Source organism: Anopheles arabiensis, chromosome 2 (genome assembly GCF_016920715.1).
Source record: "Anopheles arabiensis isolate DONGOLA chromosome 2, AaraD3, whole genome shotgun sequence".
NCBI classification, from domain to species: domain Eukaryota; kingdom Metazoa; phylum Arthropoda; class Insecta; order Diptera; family Culicidae; genus Anopheles; species Anopheles arabiensis.
The window spans coordinates 21,241,315-21,265,286 of NC_053517.1; the positions used below are offsets into that span (position 1 = coordinate 21,241,315).

Below are 23,972 nucleotides of genomic sequence, written 5' to 3' on the forward strand. Positions count from 1 at the left end.
AATGGACGGCATTTGTTTGTGTACGTCGGTCGCGGCACAACGTCGTTTCGCTTGCTGCTCGTGTCACAACGGTGAATTTTACCAAGAAGAGTTTTCAATCTGCACTCCAATCCGCGCTCCAGGTGAAAGAAGGTTGCCTGAAATTCGGGAAGCACGGAAGTTTGTCTCACCGTTCAACACTCACCCCCCACACGGGCGTGAGGGCGTTTTTTCTTGCTAAAAGTGTGTTAATTTCTGCATGAGAAATTGTAAAGTACAGTTATTCGGTGGATTTTGCAGCAGCCTATGTGTGTGTGTGTGAAGTGTGTATGAGCGAGCGAGAAGCAGAGTGGTGGTGTGGTTGAATTTTTGATAACGGATCGCGCAAGGAGGCAATTTAAAGGTGTGAAAAATCAAAACCGCGATTGAAAGAAAGTTAAAAATTAAAGGTGTAAATTGTACAGTCTCACAAGCTGTGCCAAAACAAAAAAAGATAGCCCTTACCGTCGGCTCGATTGTTGTGTGGCGGTTTTTGGTGGTTAAAGTTAAATTGAAGAAGTTTAAGTTTTTTTGTTTTTGGTGTGAAAAGTGAAGCTAAAAACAAAGGAAAACAAGCATCTTACACGAACGAGAAAGTTTGCGTTTTGGTACGATCAAACAGAAGCGAACCTTCAATTGTCCCGTCGGCAAATTGAACGTCCTATCAAATTGGGAAAACAAATAATTAAAGTGTATGGTGTTGTTTTTATTTTAACTAAAACAAGTTAAAACCCGTTTTTGCACCTCAATTTATTGATGCATTTCATCTACGAAAGCAAAGCGTTGTTGTATGCGTGTGCGTTTAAATGTCCAACTACCGACGGCAACTGCGAAGAAAGTCAACACGAAGTAAACGTGTAAGTTAAATCCGGGTAAATACGGTGGCGTGAAAAACAGAGAAATAGGAAATTGTTCCCAAAACTCCTCCAGCGATGGATAGTTTTCGTGCGACGGCAAGCGAAGTTACCGACGGGATGATATAAACGATGACACCGCAGGGCAAAAACAGGTTCTCGTGAGCTCGCCAACGCTCCAAAACGGTGCGATTTTCCTTCTGGCTGGGCGAGCCATTTTTGTGTAAATCGTTGTGAGGGTCAGTGCTGCCGGAGCCGGTTGAAAAGCGAAGAGGAAAAGTTTCGTTTGTTTGTTGGTTGGTTGCTGGAAAAGTACAAGCGAGTTTCCCCGGGGGGAAGGAAATAGTGTCGCTCAGACAGAGAAGAAGAGAGGCGGAAGCGTTGGGCAGTTTTTGGAAAATCAAACATTACACGCACAGCGTTAAACTCCGTCACAATGTCGGTGCAGGCAAAGCGGCAACACTGCTACCTGTGCGATCTGCCCCGGATGCCGTGGGCCATGATACACGACTTTTCCGAGGCGGTGTGCCGCGGGTGCGTCAACTACGAGGGGGCCGACCGGATCGAGCTCGTGCTGGACACGGCCCGCCAGATGAAGCGCATCCACTCAGCCGCCAGCGGTGGCGGGGCGGGCGGTGGCAGCGGCGGCGTTGGCGTTGGCGCTGGCAGCAGCAGCGGCAAGCGGGGCCACGAGAACGGCGAACTGTCACACCGGTCCGTGCCGACGGCCGCCGGTCCCCATCACTACTCCGTCCGGACCGGGCCGAACGGGTCGACGCTGGTCGATTTCGCGCCCAAGCACGATCCGCACGACATCGCGAGCGTGCGGGCGGGCGCCCGGATGCAGCAGCACATGCCGCCGCACCACATGGCACCGCACGGTGCCGGCCGGCAGCAGGTACCGCCGGCCCTGTCCGTCAATCTGAAGCGCCCGCCGCCGGACGACGACGACCATCAGATGGAGGGCCCGACGGGCAGTGCGAAGCGCGGTGCCGGGGACGATCCGACCGTGGCCATTCAGCGGCCACCGCTGACGCGGGGCGAATCGCTACCGGCCGTCCCGTTCGTGCCGGACCGTCAGCCTACGTACAAGGACAAGCACCCGTTGCGGACCGGGTCGTTCGATACATTCAAGCCGCTTGGTAAGTGTTTTCTGTTCAGGGTGTGTCTGTGGGGGATGGGGCAGCACAGCCTGCTTGGAGCCATCTGCGGGACCTTTCTGCGGGACCATCCCGACATATCCCACACAACTCCCGTGCCAGCTTAGATGCTTTCCTGCTTCCCCGTTGCTAAGATTGAGTCCTTTTTTACACTTACGGTGATGTGAATGTATAGTGGTGTTTGTGTGTAGAATTAAGACGCAATTTGCTCGCCGTTAGGGTTTCAGAGGTTTGAATAACGTTTCCTGTAAAGAAAATCCCTCTTTTCGGTACCAAACGATCATTATTTTCCTCACCCAGGTGTGTGTGTGTGTGTTGTGTGAATGTGTTTGTTGTATGTTTGTGTGTGTGTGACTGAGGAAAAGGTAGGATTTTTGTGAAAGAAGGTGTGTGTGTTTTGGTGCAAAAAGTGTGTAAACGTGGTGATGGAACGGTGGTAGACGCTCTTTGTTGAATCCCTTTTTTATGTTCCTCTGAGTAACGTTGTAAAAAAACGACCTTTTATTTGTTTTTGGTTTGAGGATAAAAAAGAGATTTTTTAGATGGTTATGGGTAGTCGGTAATAGCAGTTCTGTACCCGAATAGAAATTTGCCTGAACACGTGTAAACAGAATAGGAGGGTTTGCATGTTCTAAACGGGTGTCATTCCACAAACGGGGGTTTTTTTAAAGACTTTTTTCAGTTATTACTTAGCGGTAAATCTGCCTACGGGGTAGTGAAATATCCCAATATTGGTGTCTTTTTATTGCATTATTTGTTTTCTCTCTTTTTTAAGTAAGCAATATATATTACCATTGGCAATTCTCAAGCAATTATAGACAGTTAGGCAACCTTTTTTATACTCCCTCATGACGGCTTCGATTATCTCTTTCGTATTTCCTCTGCACGGCTCAAATAATCTCGGAATTAATTGTATGCATCCGTACGCGTATCACGGATCGCCCATCGGGACACGTGTAACTGTTTCATACCATCAACCATTTTTAACTGTGTAATGGGATGATTCAAGGTTTTAATAAAGCGATGTGCAATTTCCGTCACCATTATTACCATTAAAATGGCTCATTAATTGTCAACAGCGAGAGAGAGAGACGAGCGTATTGGGTTTGCTGTTTGTTTGGGTGTTGACGACGTTGCTTTTGGACAGGCACACAAGCACACACAAACACCTCAACACAGTTACAACAGTCACAGGGTGTGTTACAAAATGTGTCATGATGCAAACCCCCTCCCTCCCATACATCAGTAGCAGCCACCGACTTCCGCCATCAGTCACCGCCACCACACCGGCCCTCTTTCCACAGTGGCTAGAGCCCTGCTCCGGCGAAGTTCAAGGACGAGCACGTGCAACGGCCATACCCGTCACCAGCACCACCGTGGAGGGACGGGACCGACCGCGGGTGCTGTTTTTGAGGGTAGACCCTCTAACGGTTTTTACCGTGTTTTGTCGTCGGCCAACGGGACGCCAAAGGATGGTGAAACAGAGATCAATCCCCTCTATCCCCCTTCCTTTTCTGCCACATGTGGTGTGTTGCTTTTGCCGTCCTTCTCGTCGCAGCTGTTACAGCCAGCCCACACAGCCTCAGCTAGGGTTACAAGAGTGGTGTGTCAATCAGCTGACACAACCGTGTGTGTGTGTGTGTGTGTTTTCCCCTGTTTCCCACTATAGATTAGTGAGTGACGACAGGGGCAAGAGGGAAACCAATTTCCTCCGAAACTGTATGTCGTTGCTCCTTGTCTAAGGATAAAAAACAAACGGTCCTTCTTTTGATTATCTCCTTCAGGTATCACAGGTACAGCCAGTCGAGTGAGTTTGGCGAAGAAGCTTGTATTTTTATTTATTTAAAAATAAGCTTTAAAGGTAATCTTTAGCAAACGGTGGTCAAAGGAGTCGGGGAGCTGTACCCAAAAAGGGAGTGAATTTTTATGGTTTCTTATGATTATTGTCACATTACCAAGACATTTGCCATATTGGTTTACACTTTTTATGAAGTAGAAAACATTAGTTTATTTGCCCACGTTTTTTACCATTTTACCACCGTGGGTAGGCCTTCAAGAAAAAAGCAATGGAAGGCTTATTTGTCTAATTTAACCAAGGACAAATAGGCGCAAAAACACAGCTACCCTGTTGTGAACGGACGGTATAGGGTGCGGTGTGATGTCAGCCAAAAATACATACACTGACGAAAAAAGGTACAACAATATCATGCTTCAAGATGAGTCAGAAAACCGTCGGCTGATTGATTGGAGCGCGAAAAACAGAGCCGGGCCGGTTCGGGAGGAGAATGAAGCAATCTTTTTGCTTCCCACTCTAGCCCCCACTCCTGCATGAGTGTTCTGTTGATCAGCCTAGCCAACGATCAGGATGGCGGGGATGATGATGATGACATGGTAACCGCGGGTCGCGTCTCGGTCGCTCTGGTAGGGTGGGCCGGCCTACTAATGCGGCCGGCGGGAGTCGCAACACACACCTGGGACAAACATTATTTCCTTTCGGTGTATGAGTGTTGACTTGACTTACCATTACACCCCTCACCCCAGTTGTGTGCGTGAGCGGGCGGTACTACATTAAAAGTAAATCATTATTTATTCTCCCCCTGAATGGTTTGATTGCTGATTCAAATGCCTAGCGCTGTTGTTGCTATGGTTTTGCGTGTGTGTTTTTTTGCTTCCTCTGTGCGCCATTCTACCTTTTTCCGACCCATCTCTCAGGGCAGAAGGAAACCACTAGTGATGGGTAAAATGATGTTTTCATCGGAATCGATTCCAGCTAGCTCCGAAATTTTCTGGATTAGATTCCGGATAGTTGCTACATAATCGACCCCGGAATTGGTATCGGAATAGGCTCCAGAATAGGAATTGGGAATTGGCTACGGAATCATAATCGGTCCCGGAATCGTAATCGGTTCCGGATTTGGTATCGGAATAGGCTCCATAATAGGAATCGGCTCCGGAATTGGCCCCGGAATCAGAATCGGTACCGGATTTGGTATCGGTTCCGGAATCGAAATCGGTTCCGGATTTGGTATCGGAATAGGCTCCAGAATAGGAATCGGCTCCGGAATTGACTCCGGAATCATAATCATTTTTGGAATCGGAAACGGTACCGGAATCGAAATCGGTTAGGAGTCGGAATTCACTCCGAAATCAAAATCGGCTTCGAAATTGGAGTCGGTTTTGGCATCTCCTTAAGCATAGGCTTTTGGATCCAATGATGCTATGTATTGAATTAGCCACAAAGATCCAAAATTTACTTGTAAACGATCCATTCTATAGGACATTCCCGGACTGATTTTGCATCAGAAATTTCTTATTTGAATTCAAGAACGGATTCTGGAGTTAATTCCAATTCTGGAGTCAATTCTGATACCGTTACCGGAGCAAATTGTAATTCCCAGGACAATTCCGATTCCGTAGCCGATACCGATTCCGGAATCTGCTCCAGAGTCAATTCCGGATTCGGCTCCGGAATCGGAATTGTTTCCAGAACCGGGTAGGTCCGATTCCGAGCTCCCACCACTAGAAACCACGCTCAATCAACATGCTCAAGCTGCGTTCTGTTGTCTCTGTGATTTTCGTTGTCTGCTGGAGGGTGTAATGGTTGATTGTGTAGTGAGCCAAAATGAACGCGCGAGAATGAATGTGGTTTTTAATGGAGATGGATGGATTTGATGGTCAGCGAGAACCGTCCTCCCCACATGTGTCCCATCCGACGGTATTTTAGAAAGGTCCATCCAGCTACCGACATCGCTCAGACTGCGAAAACGAAAACCGGATTCGCGAAAAAAGATATTTGTCCCTTACCTCTGCTGCACGAAGCCGCCATCATCATGGGCCGTTTTACCGCTATGTTGTTGCTGGATGGGGGTAATTCTTGCGCGTGTGTGTGTGTATGTTCTTCTTTGTGTAGGGTTTTTTTGCCACATTCCGGAACAGCTTCGGATACGGAACAGGTTTCTTTATTTCCTTTTTTTGCAAAGAGAAAATTAAAATCTGTTCCAAAAATTAAACTTTTTGATGGTATCTTTGTAAAGGATTTGTTTGGCGTGCACAATACAAAATTGTGTAAAAATAAATTTTCCTTTTTTAAGCCTTCATTCATCACAGCAGATATGATACAATGTGGTATTATCGTGCAGGAAGATGCATTTAAAAACGATTTTTACACTTCTGTTGCTGATACTGTGCTGAAGCTGTTCTGCTGTTGTTAATCTTCTGCCGTCTCGAGTGTGTGTTGTGCTGCAAAATATTGTGCAATATTATGTGGTGTGCAAAATATTTAAAATTCATCACACAGTGCAAACATTTATCATCAATGGCCTTATTCTTCCCATGCTCAGTGTGTGTGTTTTTGCGTTTTATTATGGATTATTTCTACCGGCTGTCTGTGGACGACACTGGGGGCTGACTGCATTTACCACTACCGGTCGCCGTGCTGGACTTGCACCGGTTGGCCTAATTCAAACCAGTTTTATCGCGCCCTACGTGTGTGTGTGTGCTGTGTTATGCTGATGCGGATTCAAACTGGAAACTGGATTTAAGCTATCTTGTCATGTTGTTGTTGCTGTTGTTGTTGTTGTTGTGTGCAACAAATGGTTCGATGCACTTTTTGCCGCCGTCGCTGGTGGAACAAGGAAAGAATTTGTGTCCATGTGTGTGTTTATGTTTGCGGGCAAGCAGTTCTCGCAGCGGTGCGCTATATTCTTATGCTGTGTTGCATGTGTTGTCCAACGGTCCAGGGTACCATCACTTCGGTTAGGAGCCAGTTTCAGTCAGACAGAACCTCTGTCCCCATCTCATCTGGATGCGGGAGGATGTGTGTGAAGCATTGAGGGAATGAGGAATTTATTTCCCTTTTCTCGATCCTCGGCCACGCCGACGCGCGCATTGATAAAATGGTCCGTTTTTGAAATGGCACGCTGCCGCCCTGGCTTGCGCTTTCCCTCAAATCCCAAATTCCCTCTTTCTTCGTGCTGGACTGTCCAAGTGGTGGTGGGGAAAAGGGAATTGGGGCGAATGCTCGCGTACAATCATACTGTGCGCCCTTTCACTTTGTCTCAGCGCAGTCTCGTGTCTCGGAGGTCCAGGCCGCGCGAGCATTGCTGTGCTGGGTAGTGGTGGCGCGTGCGTCTCGTGTAACTGTGCGGTGTGTGGTTTCGTTCATTGGCCAAAGGCCCTCGAAACCAACCATGGTTCAAGTTTATGGATTACATCATCACCATCATCATCATCGCCAGTCAGTCAGCGGGCTGTGGGCCACACGAGAGAAGGTGTACGCTCTGCTTCAACGTCTAGCCGACGGCAGCCAGACTTGTTGATGGATGTGTATCCGAGTGGGGAAGGTGGGAAAAGGCGCACGGAAGGGAGGATTTTTACTACACAGCGCACACTGTTTGGTGGGTTGCGCTCCCCCCCCCTATATAAACACACACACACATACAAATGTACTGATTTACTAACAGTTTGCTACTAAAACATCGCGTGCAGCGTGTTTTGAGCGCTTGGGAGGCGGATGGGACGGTGAAGCAGTAATGTAAAACGCAACTCTCTCTCTCTCTCTCTCCCTTTCGGTCCACTCGTCTGGGCGTGGTGGTGGAATGGTGTGGAATGTAGCAGGGAGGAGAGGTCGGTGGCCTCCTGGCTGACCGTGGCCGTTTTCCTTTCGTGGTGACGACGACGACGACGACGGTTTTCGCTGTCACGTCTGGGGGTGGTCTTGGCAAGAGATTTCGTTGAACGCGGGACCTGCAGGAGGTGGGCTAGTGGCTGGGTGAAGGAAGAAGCGGACACGAGAAGGAAAGCAAACACAACACCGATGACGAAGGCAGCAACAACGTCGTTTAGTGCAAGTTTTTCTGGCCGGGGACAGGAGGAGAAAGCAAGAGTGATGGGGGAGAGTGGAAGAAAGAGAGAGAGAGAGAGTGGTTGGCAAGGAATCCACCATGGCCTCCCATTTTCAGTTTGGCGAACAGCCGGAGCCATCGTCGCCGCCTTGGATGTGGGGCGTGCGGTGGAGAGAGAGAGAGAGTGAGAGAGAGACTGAGAGTGAGACACGCGGGTGTGCTTTACAAACGCCGCCGCCGTCGCCGCCAACTCGTCGGATTTGGTTTGTCGGTTGTGTGTGTGTGTGTGTGTGTGTGTGTGCGGTAACGTTTTCAATTCCTGGCGCACCTCCTCATCCACCCCTTCGCAAAGGTAGTTTTCCACCAGCTATAGCTGTCTGCGCGTGTGTGTGTGTGTGTGTGCGCGCCCGTGAATGGTTCCCGTGTGGAGCAAGAAAAACGAAACGTGTTGCGTGTTTCGTTTTCCCATTTGATGTCCTAGGAGGCCGTCTGAACCTAAACCGGGAAAACACGCACCAGTGGGACGACTATTTACGCTACTAACGCGTAACTCTGTGTTGCTGGTGGAGTTGTTGTCGGGGACATGCCTCCCATCTCATCACGCACAACGTTTTTGGGTATGTGTGTGTGTGCATGATCGATCAGCGCAACACCGACGGCAAAAATAGACAACGATTTCCCATTTCAAACATTAAAAAACTTAGCTGTTTTGGTAGTGTGTAATGTAATGTTTGTTTGAACTACTACTTTTCATCACTTACCACATAGAGGGGAGTGTTTGTTGCCGACAAGCTAAATTTCCAGTATTATATCTTATTGGACTTAAGCACAAAAAAAGGAAATAAATAATACACTTAGAAGACGGTAGATAAAGATGGATACATTAAGGAAAATGTAAAAAATCTTAGGATGTATATAAATTCAGCGACATTGAAAGTGTGCATACTTTATCTTATACTATTCTTTTATCAAAAAGTGTTGGAAATTGAGGAGGTTTACAGTATTTTAACAAATCCTATTGCTTTCCACGTCCTCCTGGTCCACATACATAATAAAAATGTTTGGCCAATTGCAACGACGGTTCATTCAGCAGTGAATTTAGGAATTATAAGTGCCACTTCGAACACCTCGTAGAATGCAGAATCTAAAGCATTATTGACATATCCGGAAACTTAACTGCTGTCGTTGTTCCAGCTTGTAGAAGATCAGTTTAGTACTTCTCTTTCCGAAATTATTCCGCGGAAAGTCCGCGAAAAGAACCCCAACATGTTCGATTCTTTGAAAATTAATTTTTTTTTGAAATTTTCGTAACTCCATAGCATCTCTCGTCTATTCCTACATTGCCTTAGCGATGCCTTTTCTGTTTGTTGATTAAAGTTGTCCAAGTCACGGCAAGATATTGGGTTTCTTGCAATGCTGGATGGTTTGTCTTTCGATTATGCTTAGTTAAGGTATTTGATGCCATCTGTTCATCATCAATTGATATAAGAAGTAAATAAATAAAAAATCGTTGCCCATCTTTCCCTACGGCAGAGTGTTCGTCTTTCTCACCTGAGTTCCAGAATGCTTAATAATCACGACAACTCATTCATTTAGTAAAACTCAAAGTAGTCAAATTATAGATCCACTGTGTGCACCACACGATTGAACATTTGTTTTGTTCATAAATTTAACTAACTTTGAAGATATCAAGCCAAAAATATTTGCAAATACTTTTGGAGATATCATCAGTTTGGATGCTACATTGCTAAACTATTCAATAATTACTTTTGTATTTGTACTTTTGTATACTAATGTATTTCAGACAAGTGTCCATATTACCCATAATGTCCGTCTTTACCTACCTTCCCTATCTGCTTAAAACACTGTTACTTTGTCAGTCAGAATCATATATACTAGTGGGGCACAATGCCAAAATTATATTATAAATCCCGTGTCCCTCATTCAACCTCTCTCAAGAGACTGGCAAAAACCAGGGGCGTAGAAGTAATGTATTGTAAATTATATATGTTTTTAAAAGTTGAAAAACACGCAACGGATCGACCCCATTTCCCCGTCGAGGTTTAAATAAAGCTCCAAGGTATATATTCGTATTCTTAGTTCGCTCTGGGAGCTGTGGGTTTGGATGTTTCTCATAACAAAGCGCATGATAAATTGTTTGCTTGTTGGGCTGGCCAACCGACCGACCGACCGACCGACCGACCGACCGACTGGATGATGAATCATCATCACGCGCGTCATCCCCTTTCAAAAGAGCATAAAATCGATCGCGCGTAAACGTGGTTCGATTTTCGGGTTCTTTTTCTTTGCCTATCACGAAACTAATTCAAACGTGTGGTAGAAAACGTGTATGTATGTGTGTGTGTCGGTTGGGTTTCGTAGTGTGAATAGAATACATCAAAGAGTAAAAAAAAACACCTATTAGTCAAATTGCTTAACGAACGTATTGAAACCTCCGCAAACGCTCCTGGTACGAGTAGATTCGAGGGAAACCAGGAAAAAATGTGTGGCGGGGGCTGCTCCGTATACGGTTGTTTTTATTTCCATCACTCTCTACACTCCACATTTACTACGGTGGCAGCCGATTGCATTGAAAGCAAAAGCTAATCATTGCCAAGTTTAGGAACACACACACACACACACACACACACACACACACACACACACACACACACACACACACACACACACACACACACACACACACACACACACACACACACACACACACACACACACACACACACACACACACACACACACACACACACACACACACACACACACACACACACACACACACACACACACCAGCCGGTTCGGGCAAGAAACACGAGAAAGGAATTCGATGTAATCGTTTATTTTAGTTTCTCGATCGATAAAATGGACCGGGGGCGGCGGTGGGGGGCTGCTTGGCGATGGTTTGATTTGTTCAGAGCGTTTTGGTTTGGTCCATGTCCATGCGACGACGACCGCCAACCAATCCAACCGTTGCTAACGAGCCTGTTGTGTACCAACGAACAGACCCGGGGGGAAATGGTTCTGAATGGAATGTGTGCCATCATCGCTTGCGCCGCATTTGGGCTCACCGCGTCCACCGCGTAACCCTGGGAAATTCTGGGTGTGTGTGGCGGGGAGTCGAGGAGGATTCCATTTTCAAACTACCGTGATATCCCTATAGATATGTGATACTGTCGTAAGGCTGCTGTGTATTGGTGGCGGCATAATGTGGCGTCTTCTATGCCACAAACATAACACCCACCGACACAACACCACCTTCACGTTATCGATCGATGAACTCACCACCAGCGCCGCTCCTCCATGGTGTGGTGGGTTGTCCCATTCTTGAAGGGCATTGGACGTGCGCAGAAAGGATCTGCTTCTTCTTACCCTTGTAACACACACACACACACACACACACACACACACACACACAGTTCCGTCGGTGTTTGGTGACAGCACACAGACAGCCAGGGGTGTATTTCCTTCGCTTGACATTGTATGCACTTCCCACTGTCTTCTTGTCCGCTACTAACGGCCAGGTGTGTACAAGAAGGCATCCAAGACGGCGGTGGGCCACGTTTCGACAACCTCCCTGTCTATCCCTCTCTCTTTCTCTCCTGCATTGCACAAAGGCGCAGGAAACGCTCACGAGAATAACCTACTTTTCTGCGCCTACTTTGTGCTCTGCGTCCGTCGTCGTCGTCCTTCCTGCTCTTTCTTTTCCGTACCTGGCGAGCTGGCTGGCCGCGCGGCCATTTATTCTTCCTCTCTCCCTGTTTTTTCCCCCTATGCTGTTACTCGTTTGTGTGTGTGTGCTTATGTGAGTTATGTTGCCCTCCTAACTGTACATTATGCTCTCTCTGTTGTGTGTGTGTGTTTGTGGGCATTCTTTTTAGATGAAGCGCATTTTCTTGCTGTTGCTTGCTTCTTCGCTCTGCTTCTTGTTGCTAAGCCGGCTTCCTTTGTTGGGCTGTGTTGGTCGTCACCTGGTGGTGTGGTGTGTTGTTCTACAAGAAAAGGTTGCACACCAAATCCCAGCCGTTTCGCGACCCGGAGAAAGAGGTTTCACCTTCTTTTTCTTCTGCGCGCGCTGTAATCTTATCTTATATCCTCTTATTTGTGTTTGAATTTCGTATTCCCTCGTGCCAAAAAAACCACGGCGTCTTCCCTGGAGGAAAATGCGTACGCAGAAGAACCAGCAATACAGAAAACCGGTTTGTGTGTGCGTGTGTGCTGTTTTTCCCTTCCTGGATTCTCCAACATCATCATCATCATCATCATCCGTCATCGTAATGATTTTACCTTCTTCAAACCGGCTTTCAATCGTGCTGCTGCTCTGCTTTTCTCTTTCCGGATCAGTTGGCGTTCTTTTTTTTTTGTTTGTTTGGTTGCTTCACAGCAAAAGTGTTTATTTGCTTCTATAATCGTACACTGCACACACATACACACACACACACACACACACACACACACACACTTACAGTTTTCCTTTCCACGGCATTACTCCACGTTACGACTCACAAATAACATGCTGATGATGTTGATGATGATGATTCGCTTTCTACGATTATGTAAAGACGTTCAGCAACCGTAAAACCCATCCATCCGTCTTATTCACCCTTCCCCTTTTACAAAGCGGGCTCCACCAAACAGCTTCGTTGTGTCCCTCTCTCTCTCTCTCTCTCTCTCTCTTTCCTCTCGACACATATACACACATATTTATTTCTCTGGCTGGCATTCATCCTACCTTTCTCTTGGAGGTATTTTTCTTCTTCAATTTTACTGCCAAACAGCTCCATACTCCTCCCTTGGCCACTTTTCGTGCTGGAGTGGCATCCAAAAAATTTGGTCCGGTTTTTCTATCTCTTCCTTCGCTCCCTCCCTTGCGTGCCACACACCGCGTGCGCCGGATTCCTTTTCATTTCATGCCTGTGTACGGAAGAATGGCGCGCTTCATGATTGATGCGTCGAACAGCAATAACAACAACCGGCCGGAAGTGTGGAGAGTAGCGCGAGAAGGAGGATAGGGGATGATGTTGATGCTTTCGACCTTCAGCGGCCGGCTGGGGTAGTGTATTCGATGTCTCTGTGTGTCTTTAGTGCAAGCGATAGTTTTTTTCTTGCGTGCGGGCTGTTTTGTTTGGTGGTGGGTGGCTAGTTATTTGGCAAAAATGTTACTTTCTTTGCACAAAATGGCCGCCATTGGTCCTTTGCGCTTAAGGAGGGGTGTTGAGAAAGTGTTGAGCGTCGTGTACTTCAAGCCGGTCAAGATTGATGACAGTAGTGGAAATTAATCAAGCGAAAAAAGGGAGGGGGGGGGGATTTTCTTTGTGCGGTAATTTCGGGGCAGCTTTACTGTCAGAGGTAGTGATGGGTAAAGTTTGCAAAAATCCGAAGACGACTTCGATAATTTCGGAACTGACACCTGAAGGTAGGTCCGCAAAACATCTGGGGTCGTTTGCACGGGTGACTCCGATCGACTCTGGATGACTCTGGATGTCTATGGACGACTTCGGACGACTTCGGACGACTTCAGGCGACTCCGGACGACATCAGACGACTCCGGACGACATCAGACGACTCCGGACGACTCCTTACGACTCTGGAAGACTCAGAATGACTACGAATGACTCCAGACAACTCTAGACGATTCCGGACGACTCTGAAAGACTCTGGACGTCTCCGAACCATTACGGACGACTCCGGACGTCTCCGGACGACTCCGGACGACTCCGGACGACTCCGGACGACTCCGGACGACTCCGGACGACTCCAGACTACTACAAACTACTACAAACTACACCAGACGACTCCAGACTGGCCTGGGTTAGCCTGATGGCTAACAACTCCAGACGACTCCAGATGACTCCTTACGACTCTGGATGAGTCCGAACGACTAAGAATGACTCTAGACGACTCCGGACGATTCCGGACGACTCCAGACGACTCCAGACGACTTCAGACGACTCCAGACGACTCCAGACGACTCCAAGCTACTCTAGATGACTCCAGATGACTCCGGATGACTCCTGGCGTAACTAGTAGTTTCCATTTTGCAAACTAACTTGCAGCAAACTAACTAACTGCAACTTTTTTCTCAATATATACAAAAAAAACATAGCCTTCAACCATAAAAGATCACATAAGACCTTCTAAGCTAGCTTCCGGGCTGTCGTTGTCCAACTTGTGACGGTCATGGCATTGCTCTACACATTGGGGTTGATGATTAATATTTCCACGCCCAAGACCAAGTACAGAACCCAAAGCAAATCCGTAGTGTGACGGCATTTTCTTTTATTTATTCCTGCAACCTACGAAGAGTGTGTGTGTTCTACAGTACCTTTAGGGGTTACCGCCGTTATTCTAATGCAAAGTCGGTCAAAACGTCCCCTCCCAGTGGGCAAAACCAGGGACCGCGCAGACACGCAAATGTCATGCTAGAGAAGCCCTTGGTTCTGGTGGAAAGGAACTCGAGCGAACCAAAGGTTAAGGACGTGGAAATGATGTTGTGTGTGGTGGCACACGTGTTCGTCTGCGTTGAACGTCTGCAGCAAACCAAACGAAGGGAAGCAACATTTCGCCAAGCAGCAGTAGTGTAACCTTTAGCGCGTGTGATGTAGCGTGGAAAATTCCATTTTTAGAGTAAAAGTTGGTTTGTGGGGTAGTAGCACGTTTGGTACGGGCACATCAACACACACCGACCTGTAGCTGATTTCTGATATGATGGGACCTTGTAAGTGGTTCAACTCGGCACCATATATAGTTAGAGTGTGTGTTTGTATGTGTGTGTAAAGGTAGAACTTAATGAACTAATCTGAATGAATATTAATATCGTATTATGGATTTTACCCAACCCTGGTGGAAGTACTTTATACCTCACAATACAGATGTCCCGTACGGCATCATAATACACCCACTCCACCCCACCCAACCTCACTGGCATAAGCAAATCCCGGTTCTTTTCGATGTTGAAAGGCAATCGAAAACGAACAACAACAACAACTTACAAACTCTCCTAATCGGTTGACCGAATTTTGATAAATGATTATTTCGACCTTTCTCTATCCCTACCATCTCTCTCTCTCTCTTTATTGCAGACCAGAAACAACAAAATGTGGGGATTTTTGTGAACGCCCCAGTAATGCCCCGAGGTAAATATACGTAAAAAATAAACCCCAAATCCCCTATTATGCCCCATGTTGCTCGACATTTGATAGTGTGTAGTGATTGAAGGGTTCAATTGCAAATAATAAAATTGAACCAATTTTAGGTTATCAAGCTGATGCAAAAGATCCTTCCATCCTTGCGATCGTATGGGTGCGTGTGTGTGAGTGTGTGTGTGTGTGTGCACGGACACTGCTTCTCACAGTTTTTCTAGAGGAGATGGGAAGAGGAAGGGGAACTGCCAGCAAACGGGGCTGTTGATGGCTTTTTAAACCCCCTACGGGGTGTGAAGTGCATGTGAGAATCGATTTACATTTGAGCCTAAGCTTCTTTTTGTCGCCTACTTTGTTGCTGCTGCTGCTGCTGCTGCTGCCGGGGTTCGAACGAAACGAATCAACAAAAGCGCCCACCTCTCTTTTTCTACCACGCAAAGAACTATCATCCCCATTGGGTGGAAAAACGCAGCAAGCCATCGTCTATACAACATCCGGAAAGGTTAACACACACTACTGGCCCGCTGTATTGTGTGTTGGCGTGGCGCCACCAAGCGGTGACCACCGGCGAACGAGAACATTGTCCGTTGGCGTTCGTGTGTGACGAAACGGGAACGGGGATATAAGAGGGGGGAGTTGGTTGTCCGGTACCGAGGGCCACCCCTCGGTGGTGTCAGTGGAGTGGTGTGTTCCGTTACGGATCGATTCACCTTACCAACCACCGTTGTTGCCTCTTTCCTCGTCCTTGAGTGGGTCGGAAAGAGGTGCATTTGCCCCCGCCAGGTGACTGAACACGCGCAACCTGATGGGAAAACAAGCATTAGGCGGCCATGACCGTACTACTACTCTGTGCGCGGTTGTGTAGTTGTGGCTAAGCGTTCCACACATACGTTTATAACCATGAGAATGCCATCATGCATAATGTGGTGTTGTTGTAGGAAGGATCATTCCTACAACAATAGAAGATGATTTATTTTTGCTTAAATTCATGTAAAACTCATCTCATTTGGTTTTGTCCGTTTGGCTGAATAGAAGCATGTTGTGTTTTCCTTTCACGCGCATTTGCATTTGCCCTCCATTGTTTTTTTGTGTTAATTTTAATTATTATGTTGCGTGTTTTGCATGCAAGCGCCAAACAAACGTATTTTTTAAAGTAGAGAGAGAAGAACACAAGTAGTAGGGATTTTGCAGTAGATCGGGGCGCTAAGAAGCTGAAAAAACCTCGGTCTTTGCGAGAATTGAACGTTGGACGGGCAAATACCGTGCAGCTTTGCACTTAACAACTACACCACTAGGTTGGATCTTTCTATGATCGGCATTGAGTCAATTAGAACCAAGCTACAGCCACGTTGCTCATTCAAAAAGAAAGCAAATCAAAGGAGGCGTTTAAAACCCGCTTTTCAAATTGGACGTTAAATCACTTGAACAATCATAGAATATTTCCTACGAAATGAGGGACGAACTCGTCACAGAGTATGGACTTCTAAGCTTAAGAATAATAATCGAGAAAATGCGTTCAGTTACTAACTTTGTGTTATAGCTAAATGCATTAAAAATAATGGAAAGATTGCTTTATATCAGTACATATGGCACGAAAGAAATGCGTGTCACACGAAAAGCAGGTAATGGGAATAAAAAGCTTTTGTTTATTTTCGTTAGTTTCAAGTTCAGTGTCATTTCCTCGTTCTGCAAGATTTTCTCACATTGTAATTGTAAAAAGAAGATGCACGTCCAAAGCGAAGGCTAATTAGTGCATTTAAATCCCTGAAACACACAGTTAATTGTTTCGATGCTCATCATCAATCACTGTCTCTTGCACCACCCCTCGCGGTAACTAATTGAGAGGTGAACTTAATGCAAACATGCAACACCCGTGATCGAGTGACGATCAAGTGCAGTGTGGTTCGGCATTGTCCACGCTGTACGATTGCAACAGCCGTGCTGGGTTAGGGAATTGTCTCTCCCCCCACATCAGTTTCTCTGCATGGTGTGCTGCATTTTAGAGTATATGTGTGCATGATAAGGGTGAAAATATGGACCCTTATCGGTCTCCAACCCAAGCCAGTCTGAGCCAGTTACGGGTTTCACTGTGTGTGTATGTGCAATATCAGCCTTTCAGTATCAAGAGTGTGTTTTTCCTTGTTTAAAAACCAACCACCAGCTCTGATTACCGCGTTGAGCGTGATTCCAATGATCGGAATGTAAGCGGTGGCGCAGTTTTGGGTCCTATACTCCCCCTCCCCCCTCCCGCTACCCTCGTTGTAGTAGTGTGTGATAATATTGTTTTCCATTTCACCTCAACTCCCGGTGCCAGTCAGCCTGATGCCATTTTTATCAGCATTGGCCGGCTTGGAACTGTGCCGGCAGGCAGTCAGGCAGGCAGGGCCAACAGCGACGACCTGCATATGATGATCCTCGTCTGCCAGTGTGTGTGTGTTGACATGTACAGGCCGCTCCTGTTATCAGTAGCACACTCTGTACGAATGTCTTCTTCAAGATCAAGCGCTGTCCGCGTGCTCCCTGGAAGGGGAGCTGTAAAATGCTGAGACAGAGTTATCACAATCGTCGTCCCCCCGGGGTGGTGCGCGATGATGCAACGCGCCCTCGCACGCATCATCATGACCTGGGAATGACGGTGGGGAAGTGACCACTCTCACTCCCTCTTTCTCTCGCTCTCTTTCTTTCACACAAAAACACTGATAAGAACGCAAGTGGAGCGGTTTGTGACTCGCAGCCCCGTTTGATAAGACGGCCTGACGGGCTTACAACTCTCTTGGCCTGTGGAAATCAGTTTGTTGTGATTCTGACCAGTCCAGTCAGTCAGTCAGCGTGTGTGTGTGTGTTGGTGAGATGCTCCCCGATTTACTACACCGGAACTGTGCATGATGTGTCTTGCCCTTATCAACACTTGCACGAGAGCACAAATCAGCTGCTGGCTGGCTGGTTGTGCTGTGTTTTGTTTTTTTGTTGTTACAATTCCAATTCTTTCCCATTCTTTTGATAATCATGACACGCTGGTCACGATGTCTGTGAGTCCAATTGCTCGGTTTCGGTCGGTTCGGTGGGACAGGACATGGGTTTCTGTGTTTCTGTTTGCTCGCAGCCGGTCCTTATCACGTAGCAGCAGGAAAGTAGGTTCCTGTGGCAGTGGAAGAAGGGCGGAGCGGATTTCTGGTGGACCGCTTGATAACGCAATGACCTAACGTTGAGGAAAAGATTGCGAGCGCACAGATCCTGGCGCACTCTAAACTTGCGCATCAAATGTCGCTTGTGAGCTAAGGATGACTGCAAAGGGCGCAAGAAGCCAGCAAGAAGGAGCACTTTTAGAAATATAGGAATATAAATAAGCACAATGAGCACACAAGCGGGAAACCCTTTCCAGGGGTTCTCAACAAACCTAGTAAAAACGCTGAGTGTATGTGTGTGTCTCTCTCTCTCTATGTCTCTCTTTCAGTCTATCCGAACGTGATACCGATCGCGCCCGCATCGATGGGCGGCGGTGGCGGCGGCGGCGGCGGAGGGGTTGGCGGTGGCGGCGGTGGCGGCGATGGCACACCACCGGCCCCGTCCGTCGCGCCGTTGCAAAGCCCGATGGCGAACCTAATGTCGATCACCGAAACCCTACCGCCCGGCAGCCCCCGGAATGGGCCAAGCCCGCCGGGTCCGCCGCCACCGCGGACAGCTTCCCGTGGCTCACAGCACTCGCCGAACAGTTCCGGTAGGTTTTGTTTGTTTTGTTTTGTTTTTTAAGTTGTGATTTTTGTTGTTTTTGGGTGTTGTTGTTGCTGTTTTCCCGGTTATTTCTTTGCTCTCATCCTAACGCTCCTTCCTTCTTCCGGTTCCGGGGTTGCGGCTTAAGTCTGTTAGCTCTGTTAGTTGTTTGTGCGTTCTGTTTGGGCGGTCAATCCAGTTCGTTGCAGTTTGTAGCATGTGCACATTTCCATCCCCCAATTTCCCCCCTTGTAATCCAATGGTGAATGAAGAGAATTTGGAAGAACTTCATTCAGTAGAACGGAATTATGCATAGAAGCGGTAGAATTAATTGGGCTAGTGTTTTCTTCCTGCACAAACACACACACACGCACACGCACACCTTTACCTTCGTAGGCACCATTATCTATCCTATATTCTTTGTAGAAACTTCCTGTTTCTTTTAGTTGAATGATGGAAGAATGAAGATACTAAAATGTTCCTTTTTTTCCTTCTCTCTCTCTCTCCCTCCGTAGGCTCCTCCAGTGGACGAAGATCTTCCGGCTCTAGGCACGTGTCCAGCACGACCGTTACCTCGTCGGAAGCGCAGCAACCGAACTCGTCCCTGCCGGGCAGCGGCGGATCGACGACACCGAACGGTGGGAGCGCGGGCGGCCCGAACGGAGGCAACGCGGGCACCCCGCCCGTACCGATGGGTCCGCTCGGCCCCGGTCAGCAAATGTCCCAGCAAGTACCTCCACCACCGCCCCAGTCACAGTCGCAATCGCAACCGCCGGACGGTGTCCCTCCCGGTCTCGGTGGCGGCAGTGCCGGCCCCGGTCCGAACCCGGCCGGTCCGAATGCAAGCCCCGCACCGCCCGGTAGCGCCGGACCACCCGGCAGCGGTAACGGTGGACCACCGGGCAGTGGTGGAGCGGGTGGGCCGCCCGGAGGCCCCGGTGGGCTTCCGCCGCCGCCGCCCGGTTCGGGAGCGACCAATGCACCACCGGGCACGGGTGGGCCGCCCCCGGCACCGGCCCCGAACCCAACGCTCAAGTGCACCCTGTGCCAGGAGCGGCTCGAGGACACACACTTCGTGCAGTGTCCGTCGGTTGGACACCACAAGTTCTGCTTCCCCTGCAGCCGGGAGAGCATCAAGCGACAGGTAAAGGAAGACTATGAGAGGAAGGACGATCTGTTTGTGAAAGGTGTACTAAAATTTGTTTTCTTTCTTCTGCTCCTGCACACACACACACACCAACAGGGCTCCGGTGCGGAAGTGTACTGTCCGAGTGGGGAAAAGTGTCCGCTCGCCAACTCGACGATACCGTGGGCGTTCATGCAGGGCGAAATTGCGACCATTCTGGGCGAAGAGCTGAAGGTAAAGAAGGAGCGCGAAACGTAGAGAAGTCGGTACACCGTTGCCAACAGTGTCGCTGTTCCGGCGTGCACGGGAAGATACACCACAAACACCAACGCCACCACGCCCACCAACACAAATGGTGGTGGCAGCAGGAGCAGCAGCAGCAGCAGCAGCGGCGGCGGCGGCGGCGGCGGTTCCATGTCCGTGGAAGGTGAACCGGTGCCATCGGTTGCGGTGGGCCCGGCTGGCGGATATCACCCATCGGTCGATGATGCGTACGATGACGACGACGACGAGGATGAGGACGATGAGGACGCGGTGCGCATTTGCGAGGACGATGATGGAGCGGATGTGCGAAGCATCGTGCGCGAAGATAGGGAATCACCGGGCGAAGAACCGGACCTTGCTTACCAGCGTCCGATAGCCGCTGGTGGCTACTCTGGTGGTGGAAGGGCCGATAACGACCATCCGGCGGTACGATCACATCCGATCGAAACCGCTCAGCAGCGGCAGCAGCAATCATGGGAAACGGATTTCTATCAACAATCGCCGCAACCACAGCCGCCCTCGATTCCCCAGCAACGCTACGATCGTCAGCTCCGATCGCATCGACATCTGCGCCATCAACACCATCACCAGCAGCATCATCGTTGAAACCGTGCTGCCCGTCGACGGTGCGTTGCTTCACTTGTGATGTGATGTGTGCCCCGGCCGGTTGATGATGATGATGACTTCACCCGGGCACCAAGGCCTACAGTGCTAAATTATGTTGGACAACGGAATGTGTGCAAACAAGGCAAACGAGACAAGCGCGGTGGCACAATGTTGCACGGAAGCGTGTTTGTTCGCTTGGTTTTATAAAAACCGAACGCAAACGAGCACCTTCCACACAAACATGCAACACGCTGTGTTGGAGGTTGTAGATAGAGTGGTTTGGAGAAGGATGTACGCTCCGCCCAGCGCTGGCGGAGCAGAAATCTTTTTGGTAGTTTTTAATGGAACTCGTTTTTAAATTGTTCTGTGGGCGTACGCGCACTCACACAAAAAATATAACCCCACGGAGAGAAGAACGTTTGTGAGGAGGGAGGGGGTACGTAGGATCCGGGAATTGAGGATCGAAATTTGTACATAGATTTTTGAACATTTGGAACTACACGCACATCAAGTGCGTGTGTGTGTTTGTGTATAGTATCCGATCGACTGATCGATTGATCGATCGGTCTCGATGAAGTTAGTAGGGATTATAAGGATGCTCTGCGTTTGGATAGCAATTAACAGTTACAATCAACCGGAATAGAGAGCACGTTTCTTTCCGCTCAACAACAACAACAACAACAGCACCAACAACGCGCCCTCAACCACCGACACACACAACAAGCATTCAAGAAATCCCGTTTTTGGGGTAATTTTTGGTTTTGCTGTGCGTGAGTTGGTGGTGTAGTGGTGTTGATAGATCGTTGGTTTTGTCTTCGTTCCTGCAAGAGTACAACGGGGGTAATGGTTTTTCTTGTTTTGTGTTTAAGATAGAGCGAACACACGGCCGAAGGCGTTCTTCGTGCTCGTGAGGCAGTAAAGCTTACACAGCAGTAGTTTGTGCTTTGTGCAACACGTGTAAACACAAGCGGCACTTTAAGCAGTTACCCTCTCTTCCTGCTGTGTGTGTGTGTAATAATATTATAATAACACACCACACCGTGTACAATTGTTGAAGTTTACACAATTTTTCGTTTTTTAAACTGTTATATGGGCCCTTTCTTTCTTGTGTGTCGCACAAAGTCTTGTAGAATTGGTGGCATTCAAAAGCTAAAACTATTTCTTCCTGGGTTTGGAAACACAACATACAGCAAGCTGCATTGTACGGGATGAAAAGCTATTCATTTGCTTCTTCTCTTTGGATGTTGTAGCGGCTTTTCGATCGATGTGAAGTTTGTGCAAGTGTGTAAATGTAAAGCTGCGCCACACCGGCAACCTACTTTCGTTTCGAAGCGTTTTGTCATGAGCTGCTTCGCTAATGTCATAATGAGAGGAATGCAACACAATGATTGGAAAATGGAAACCTTATTCAGAACTAGGAATCACTTCAGCCCGCGAAGAAGAGGGGTTACGCTGTGTGTAGCATGGAAGCAGAGAGCAGAGGATTGGATACGCAGAAGCTAGAACTCGATTTTTGAGAGTTTACTATAAGTTTGAGCATGCTTTAGAGTTGCAATTTTTGTACACATACGCATAAGTACACACGGATGCATTCGTTCGGCAAACTTTTGTACAATGTAAGAAGCAGAAAAAGGAGGAGAATCGTTTAATTAAGCGCAGTTGAGGGGGGGGGGGGGAATTTTTTAATTTTATTACTATGTACGTATTTATAACCGTAGTTTGTGACGAATGAACGTTTATTTAATGTTTTGATTTCGCGTTGAAAGAGTAGTAGTAACACAAATACACAGTTTCTTCCGTTTTTTTTTTTTATTTAGAGTTTAAAATCCCGTTTTGTGGTGTCCTCCATTTGGTTGTTTTTTGTACATATATGCGCTAAGGTAAAAAACACAAAAGGGATAGCAGAAGAAAGATATAAGTACATTAGCTTGAGGATAAGAATATTTCTCTGTAACACATTGTAACTGTACTGTTTATTTACTTTTTTTTCTTCTTTTTAACAAACAATTTAGTTTTCTATCATATTCTGCGAAAAAGAAAAAGAATTCTAATTGCATTGTACACACGCGCGCGCCAACAGAAATGGGCGGAAGAAGGGGAAAGTAAATAATAATAAAAAACAGGAACGCAGAATGCACTTTAAGAGCAAGAAGAGAGAGAGAGAGAGAGGGAGCGAGAGAAGATGCGAGAGAATAATGGAATACAATTTTGCAAATACAGTGAAAAATAATACAGTTTTTCTTCTGGAATGATTTTGTTTGTTTTTATTAGTTCGATTTTCCGCGGTTTTTCGTGCTTTCTTTGTTTCTCTCCCCCGTTTCTCCAGTTGTGTTCCGTTTGTGTTGTACGTTTTCGTTTTTTGAATGATTTGATCCCTAACGGTGAGTATGTTAGTGTTAATATGTATTTGTTTTTAAATATAATTTGTGTTTGCGTTAGTCGTGTTATGTGTTTATTGTTTTCGTTTTAGTAAAGTTAACTGTTGCTGCACAGAAGAAGAAGAAGAAGAGGTGAAGTGGGTTGTTCAGTGGATCTGATCCTACGCCTAATAGGACAGCGCCAAACTCAACCGCACACGCACAGAGAGAAGAACCGTACCTTTGAACGATATGTAGAATATTCTGACTATAGCAATCGAGTAACCCTTTTCTCGAGAAAGGGGGCACTCTAATGCGGCGCAAACGCAAACTGCAATTACTATGCAATGATGTAAAAGCATCAAAAGCGAGAGAGGGAGAGAGAGAAAGGAGAAGTAAATTAATGTTCCGAAGTGAAGAAGGACAGACAAAAAAAAAAAGAAAACAAAAAACAATCAATCATACATACTAACGAATCATCAAGCGAAAACAACAAAACAAAACAAACCAACCCATCATCGTCGCATTTTGGAAATTATTGTATTGTACTGTAGTAGTGAGTTTAGTAGTGTTGCTCGGCTGCTGTATAAAGGCAGCAACTCCCTCTTTTAGCAAGCCGCATTAGCATGTAGAGTGTCCTCAATCACTATCGGAAACAGTATAATAGCAGTTAAAGTCATGTAAAAAGAGAATTACTACCATCCCCCACCCGGAATTTTGCACTTTAATAGCCGAGATAAAATAGTAATATAGAAAAAAAACACGATCGGACGATTGTTTGGATGGATTTGAGTTTACCAGCCCGCCTGTACGTAAGGGAGGGAAGGAGGGGGGGACTACACTACAATAGCGTCGTGTGCTGCACTTTTAGAT

At 47.3% G+C, this 23,972-nt stretch overlaps 1 protein-coding gene across 4 annotated transcripts; it reads left to right on the forward strand.

Annotated features, from left to right (window-relative positions):
- LOC120898365 (interferon regulatory factor 2-binding protein-like A) lies at positions 1–22,972 on the forward strand. 4 transcript variants are annotated; one of them, XM_040304130.1, is made up of 5 exons: positions 1–2,014; positions 14,976–15,029; positions 18,490–18,753; positions 19,262–19,890; positions 19,990–22,972. In XM_040304130.1, exons 1-5 carry the CDS (start codon positions 1,309–1,311, stop codon positions 20,128–20,130), a joined length of 1,794 nt encoding a protein of 597 aa, XP_040160064.1. In that variant the 5' UTR covers positions 1–1,308; the 3' UTR covers positions 20,131–22,972. The 4 variants fall into 4 exon arrangements, with proteins under 4 accessions (XP_040160064.1, XP_040160066.1, XP_040160065.1 ...); XM_040304132.1 differs by lacking the exon at positions 18,490–18,753; XM_040304131.1 differs by lacking the exon at positions 14,976–15,029.
- The last annotated feature ends 1,000 nt before the right edge of the window (positions 22,973–23,972 follow it).

Bases quoted from the DNA above. Each gene is read 5' to 3' on its own strand.
- LOC120898365 (XM_040304130.1), top strand. From the start codon at position 1,309: ATGTCGGTGCAGGCAAAGCGGCAACACTGCTACCTGTGCGATCTGCCC. The intron at 2,015-14,975 runs GTAAGTGTTTTC...TCTTTATTGCAG, and splicing joins CGATACATTCAAGCCGCTTG to ACCAGAAACAACAAAATGTG. The intron at 19,891-19,989 runs GTAAAGGAAGAC...ACACACCAACAG, and splicing joins GGGAGAGCATCAAGCGACAG to GGCTCCGGTGCGGAAGTGTA.